The sequence below is a fragment of the Oncorhynchus gorbuscha genome, unplaced genomic scaffold (genome assembly GCF_021184085.1).
Source record: "Oncorhynchus gorbuscha isolate QuinsamMale2020 ecotype Even-year unplaced genomic scaffold, OgorEven_v1.0 Un_scaffold_1291, whole genome shotgun sequence".
Classification (NCBI taxonomy): domain Eukaryota; kingdom Metazoa; phylum Chordata; class Actinopteri; order Salmoniformes; family Salmonidae; genus Oncorhynchus; species Oncorhynchus gorbuscha.
Window position 1 is genome coordinate 61844 of NW_025746111.1, and position 7500 is coordinate 69343.

Sequence of the window (7500 nt, forward strand, 5' to 3'; positions counted from 1 at the left end):
AGTGAATACAGTATACCGTAAAGGGTGAAGGACTAACCTAACATACATGTTAGTGAATACAGTATACCGTAAAGGGTGAAGGACTAACCTAACATACATGTTAGTGAATACAGTATAGTATACCGTAAAGGGTGAAGGACTAACCTAACATACATGTTAGTGTATACAGTATACCGTAAAGGGTGAAGGACTAACCTAACATACATGTTAGTGAATACAGTATACCGTAAAGGGTGAAGGACTAACCTAACATACATGTTAGTGTATACAGTATACCGTAAAGGGTGAAGGACTAACCTAACATACATGTTAGTGTATACAGTATACCGTAAAGGGTGAAGGACTAACCTAACATACATGTTAGTGTATACAGTATACCGTAAAGGGTGAAGGACTAACCTAACATACATGTTAGTGTATACAGTATACCGTAAAGGGTGAAGGACTAACCTAACATACATGTTAGTGTATACAGTATACCGTAAAGGGTGAAGGACTAACCTAACATACATGTTAGTGAATACAGTATACCGTAAAGGGTGAAGGACTAACCTAACATACATGTTAGTGTATACAGTATACCGTAAAGGGTGAAGGACTAACCTAACATACATGTTAGTGTATACAGTATACCGTAAAGGGTGAAGGACTAACCTAACATACATGTTAGTGTATACAGTATACCGTAAAGGGTGAAGGACTAACCTAACATACATGTTAGTGAATACAGTATACAGTAAAGGGTGAAGGACTAACCTAACATACATGTTAGTGTATACAGTATACCGTAAAGGGTGAAGGACTAACCTAACATACATGTTAGTGAATACAGTATACAGTAAAGGGTGAAGGACTAACCTAACATACATGTTAGTGTATACAGTATACCGTAAAGGGTGAAGGACTAACCTAACATACATGTTAGTGTATACAGTATACCGTAAAGGGTGAAGGACTAACCTAACATACATGTTAGTGAATACAGTATACCGTAAAGGGTGAAGGACTAACCTAACATACATGTTAGTGAATACAGTATACCGTAAAGGGTGAAGGACTAACCTAACATACATGTTAGTGTATACAGTATACCGTAAAGGGTGAAGGACTAACCTAACATACATGTTAGTGTATACAGTATACCGTAAAGGGTGAAGGACTAACCTAACATACATGTTAGTGTATACAGTATACCGTAAAGGGTGAAGGACTAACCTAACATACATGTTAGTGTATACAGTATACCGTAAAGGGTGAAGGACTAACCTAACATACATGTTAGTGTATACAGTATACCGTAAAGGGTGAAGGACTAACCTAACATACATGTTAGTGTATACAGTATACCGTAAAGGGTGAAGGACTAACCTAACATACATGTTAGTGTATACAGTATACCGTAAAGGGTGAAGGACTAACCTAACATACATGTTAGTGAATACAGTATACCGTAAAGGGTGAAGGACTAACCTAACATACATGTTAGTGTATACAGTATACCGTAAAGGGTGAAGGACTAACCTAACATACATGTTAGTGAATACAGTATACCGTAAAGGGTGAAGGACTAACCTAACATACATGTTAGTGTATACAGTATACCGTAAAGGGTGAAGGACTAACCTAACATACATGTTAGTGAATACAGTATACCGTAAAGGGTGAAGGACTAACCTAACATACATGTTAGTGAATACAGTATACCGTAAAGGGTGAAGGACTAACCTAACATACATGTTAGTGAATACAGTATACCGTAAAGGGTGAAGGACTAACCTAACATACATGTTAGTGAATACAGTATACCGTAAAGGGTGAAGGACTAACCTAACATACATGTTAGTGAATACAGTATACCGTAAAGGGTGAAGGACTAACCTAACATACATGTTAGTGAATACAGTATACCGTAAAAAGGGTGAAGGACTAACCTAACATACATGTTAGTGTATACAGTATACCGTAAAGGGTGAAGGACTAACCTAACATACATGTTAGTGAATACAGTATACCGTAAAGGGTGAAGGACTAACCTAACATACATGTTAGTGTATACAGTATACCGTAAAGGGTGAAGGACTAACCTAACATACATGTTAGTGTATACAGTATACCGTAAAGGGTGAAGGACTAACCTAACATACATGTTAGTGTATACAGTATACCGTAAAGGGTGAAGGACTAACCTAACATACATGTTAGTGAAGGACTAACCTAACATACATGTTAGTGTATACAGTATACCGTAAAGGGTGAAGGACTAACCTAACATACATGTTAGTGAATACCGTAAAGGGTGAAGGACTAACCTAACATACATGTTAGTGAATACAGTATACCGTAAAGGGTGAAGGACTAACCTAACATACATGTTAGTGTATACAGTATACCGTAAAGGGTGAAGGACTAACCTAACATACATGTTAGTGAATACAGTATTTTGATGTTGGATATTCAGTTCAAAGGCCCCTAAATGTTTTGGTGAACCTACGGGACAGCTCTTTTTTTGTCTACACCCATTCAGCATTGTTCACACCCTCTTAAGCTTTAGCTCCGCCCACTTCTATAAGGATTCACATGGGAGGCCATTGTGGCGGTTTTGGCACCGAGATCTTTGTAAGGCAGGGTTTACACATACAAAACACACATCACCAGTCCAGTCCAAGAGAAGGGTTAAACCGGTTTACTACTGTCAGGTTTCGACAGTGTTCCTGATTTACAAAACTCAAAACAAACAGAGTAAACATTTCATCACCAGTGGAAGGTCCAATCTTGGTCTTTTGGGGGGTTCAATCCTTGTTGAAAACATAAGTTCCTTCCTTCTGTTAAACCTCCTTCTCCACCGTACGTTCTGTCTCCCCAATAACCTCCTTCTCCACCGTACGTTCTGTCTCCCCAATAACCTCCTTCTCCACCGTACGTTCTGTCTCCCCAATAACCTCCTTCTCCACCGTACGTTCTGTCTCCCCAATAACCTCCTTCTCCACCGTACGTTCTGTCTCCCCAATAACCTCCTTCTCCACCGTACGTTCTGTCTCCCCAATAACCTCCTTCTCCACCGTACGTTCTGTCTCCCCAATAACCTCCTTCTCCACCGTTTCTGTCTCCCTAATAACCTCCTTCTCCACCGTACGTTCTGTCTCCCCAATAACCTCCTTCTCCACCGTACGTTCTGTCTCCCCAATAACCTCCTTCTCCACCGTACGTTCTGTCTCCCCAATAACCTCCTTCTCCACCGTACGTTCTGTCTCCCCAATAACCTCCTTCTCCACCGTCGTTCTGTCTCCCCAATAACCTCCTTCTCCACCGTACGTTCTGTCTCCCCAATAACCTCCTTCTCCACCGTACGTTCTGTCTCCCCAATAACCTCCTTCTCCACCGTACGTTCTGTCTCCCCAATAACCTCCTTCTCCACCGTACGTTCTGTCTCCCCAATAACCTCCTTCTCCACCGTACGTTCTGTCTCCCCAATAACCTCCTTCTCCACCGTACGTTCTGTCTCCCCAATAACCTCCTTCTCCACCGTACGTTCTGTCTCCCCAATAACCTCCTTCTCCACCGTACGTTCTGTCTCCCCAATAACCTCCTTCTCCACCGTACGTTCTGTCTCCCCAATAACCTCCTTCTCCACCGTACGTTCTGTCTCCCCAATAACCTCCTTCTCCACCGTACGTTCTGTCTCCCCAATAACCTCCTTCTCCACCGTACGTTCTGTCTCCCCAATAACCTCCTTCTCCACCGTACGTTCTGTCTCCCCAATAACCTCCTTCTCCACCGTACGTTCTGTCTCCCCAATAACCTCCTTCTCCACCGTACGTCTGTCTCCCAATAACCTCCTTCTCCACCGTACGTTCTGTCTCCCCAATAACCTCCTTCTCCACCGTACGTTCTGTCTCCCCAATAACCTCCTTCTCCACCGTACGTTCTGTCTCCCCAATAACCTCCTTCTCCACCGTACGTTCTGTCTCCCCAATAACCTCCTTCTCCACCGTACGTTCTGTCTCCCCAATAACCTCCTTCTCCACCGTACGTTCTGTCTCCCCAATAACCTCCTTCTCCACCGTACGTTCTGTCTCCCCAATAACCTCCTACCCCTTCACCTGCCGGGGTCAACGAAAAGACTAAGCAAGAAAACCCAGGGCGCAGGGCGTGGTTAAGTAGAGGACCTGATTGGTTTCACCTGTCTGCAGTTTGGCTCTGATCACAACTGGAGACAGGTATGGCTGTTCTGCTGCAGTCTAGAAGTTTTCCTCTGAGCTGTCCATGGTCCCGCCTTGGGGGAATATTTCACATCGCTGTACGTCGCTGCCAGAAACCTGGCAGGAGCATACCGTCCATCCACCACGCAACCCCTGCAACTGCTACACCATGTACTAAACAACCAAAGATGTCAGGACTAACGGCTGGTTTATACTACGGGTGTATTCGTGACTTTCAACTGGAGTGTCAGAGTGTGTTCTGGAGTGTCAGAGTGTGTTCTGGAGTGTCAGAGTGTGTTCTGGAGTGTCAGAGTGTGTTCTGGAGTGTCAGAGTGTGTTCTGCAGTGCCAGAGTGTGTTCTGCAGTGTCAGAGTGTGTTCTGGAGTGCCAGAGTGTGTTCTGGAGTGCCAGAGTGTGTTCTGGAGTGTCAGAGTGTGTTCTGGAGTGTCAGAGTGTGTTCTGGCTGTTCATAAACTTGTCAGATTGTCTGTTTGTAAATTCAGAGTGTTTGGTGCCCGGTAGCGTTCAGAGTGCACACTGGATGCCCTGGCTGAGGACTACAGTCGATCCGAGCGTTCTGACCTAACAACAGCAGTCAAGCTCCTAAGCTACCTGGCTAACATTGGCTAGCTTGCTAGCTACTTCCAGACACATGAGAGACAGGTCACTCTGACCATTTTACTCGCCAAAGTGGAGCTGGTTAGGCTGTTTTCATGTTATCCAGAGCGTTGGTGACTGTAACTGTGCTGCTGGCAACAATTTAGTCACAATTTTTTTTGCTGACATTTACTGACATCAGCCATATTCAATGTTGGTAAATTCATCAGTTATTCTGCTCTCTGACACACTCAGACGAGAGTGCTCTGAAATCGGAGCAGATAGCCAGAGACAATTTACCAGCTACATCTATCGACAGTTGTCGCAGAGACATCATGAACATTCTATTGAAGTGGTTACTTGCATAGTGGAGTCTTTCGTTTAGAAATGTAGCTAGCTAAACAATGAACCATAATCCCAACTCATAATGTTATAGTAGCCTTTATGAATCGGCAGGTAGCTAACCAACCAGGTTCAATGTTAGCTAGCTAACATTAGGCTATAACTTGACGGCAAATGGCTCACAGATCATACACATAAAGTTGGCTAGTGAGGCAGCCAGCTAACATTAGCTTGCTAGCTAACAGTACGCTTTAACTTGTAAGGAAATTTACTTTGTGACTAATTTAGAAACGTGTAATATCTGAAAATGTAGCTATATTACCTGTATACATGGATGAACGCTTCTCCCTCTGTGTCACGGATGCCATGGTTGCCCTTACTTTGAAGATGTAATCCGGAGACAGGTGTTTTATACAGCCTTCTGTGTGTTCCCTTTCGACTCCCTCTGCATATTTGCAATCAAAGGCCATACTTTTCTCCATCTCTTCAGCTATCATACTCTAATTTCACTGGACTTTCCACTGATTTCAAAACTCGGTCCTCCAGAAAGTGGAAAGCAACAATTTGATATCTTAAAAAAAATCAGTTTTAGAAAGGATACTGACCAGCTCATGTTATAGACAGAAGCGGGCTACATGACAGACCAATCCAAACTCATCTCTTGACATATCCATCCCATCCATTATTTCAGCCAATCATGGCTAGCAGGAAGGTTCCTGGCTTTTTCCATGGCTAAACCAACTAGGCTTGTAATTTAACGTTCAAATGGCTCTCCTGTCAAGTGGTGACGCTCAACATACACCTAGTTCCCTGGAACGAGGCATAAATGCAAATGGCAACCATGCTGCTCGAGGGAGAGGACCGGGCAACAAGGTCAGAGTTGATTTGTTTGGGGATCGACGGGTCTCCAGTTTTGATTTCTAATCAGTTTTGACTTCTAATCAGTTTTGACTTCTAATCAGGTGATTCTCTGACTCACTGAGTCCCAGATGAAATCCCAGTGATGGGGAACATGCAGTCTGGTGTTAATTCTAGTCTCCTTAGAACCCAAAGACAAACAGTGAAAACAAAGAGGATGGGGAAGTGGGGTAAAGTGTGTGTTATGATGAAGGGATAGGAGTTTTTTGGTGCGATTCAGTGATCTAATGCAGGAAAAACTCTGGGGACTAATTATGATGTGAGTCGATATGACACCATTATTGTCCATTAACGTGGAAACTAATTTGTTGAGGTCGGTGTAGAAAATCTGGAGTGTCAGAGTAGTAGTCAACGTTTGTCTGGGAAGGGGTAGGGTGTGAAGCGTCAAGTGCCTCGCACTGGGATTAAACCCACAGTCGGAGCTCCTGACTCTTAACACTAAGCTACCTCTCACCCCTACCATTACCTAACTCTTAACACTAAGCTACCTCTCACCCCTACCATTACCTAACTCTTAACGCTAAGCTACCTCTCACCCCTACCATTACCTAACTCTTAACACTAAGCTACCTCTCACCCCTACCATTACCTAACTCTTAACGCTAAGCTACCTGTCACCCCTACCATTACATACCTCTTAACACTAAGCTACCTGTCACCCCTACCATTACCTAACCTCTTAACGCTAAGCTACCTGTCACCCCTTCCATTACATACTTAACGCTAAGCTACCTGTCACCCCTACCATTACCTACCTCTTAACGCTAAGCTACCTGTCACCCCTACCATTACCTACCTCTTAACGCTAAGCTACCTGTCCCCCCTACCATTACCTACCTCTTAACACTAAGCTGCCTGTCCCCCCTACCATTACATACCTATTAATGCTAAGCTACCTGTCACCCCTACCATTACCTACCTCTTAACGCTAAGCTACCTGTCCCCCTACCATTACCTACCTCTTAACGCTAAGCTACCTGTCACCCCTACCATTACCTACCTCTTAACGCTAAGCTACCTGTCACCCCTACCATTACATACCTCTTAACGCTAAGCTACCTGTCCCCCCTACCATTACATACCTCTTAACGCTAAGCTACCTGTCCCCCTACCATTACCTACCTCTTAACGCTAAGCTACCTGTCCCCCCTACCATTACCAACCTCTTAACGCTAAGCTACCTGTCCCCCCTACCATTACCAACCTCTTAACGCTAAGCTACCTATCACCCCTACCATTACCTACATCTTAACACTAAGCTACCTGTCCCCCCTACCATTACATAAACAGAGAGTAGCAGCACTGTAAAAGAGGGGTTAGTAGGAGACATTGATGACCATGTAGTGTCTATCAACTAACAATGGTATTAGTAGGAGACATTGATGACCATGTAGTCACTACCAACTAACAATGGTATTAGTAGGAGACATTGATGACCATGTTG

The 7500-nt window shown here is 43.8% G+C and overlaps 1 protein-coding gene across 1 annotated transcript; it reads right to left on the minus strand.

The window, feature by feature from the left end:
* Nucleotides 1-2825: 2825 nt before the first annotated feature.
* On the minus strand, nucleotides 2826-5635 carry LOC124022097 (110 kDa antigen-like). Its single transcript, XM_046337139.1, has 3 exons — nucleotides 5611-5635; nucleotides 3313-3783; nucleotides 2826-3208 (listed from the first exon to the last, which is right to left on the minus strand). Exons 1-3 carry the CDS (start codon nucleotides 5633-5635, stop codon nucleotides 2826-2828), a joined length of 879 nt encoding a protein of 292 aa, XP_046193095.1.
* Nucleotides 5636-7500: the final 1865 nt, after the last annotated feature.

Coding starts and splice junctions, on each gene's coding strand:
- LOC124022097 (XM_046337139.1), bottom strand. CDS start 5,635: ATGATAGCTGAAGAGATGGAGAAAA. Junction 3,784..5,610: donor AGCTGAAGAGATGGAGAAAA/GTATGGCCTTTG, acceptor TTGGGGAGACAG/AACGTACGGTGGAGAAGGAG. Junction 3,209..3,312: donor GGTTATTGGGGAGACAGAAC/GTACGGTGGAGA, acceptor TTGGGGAGACAG/AACGTACGGTGGAGAAGGAG.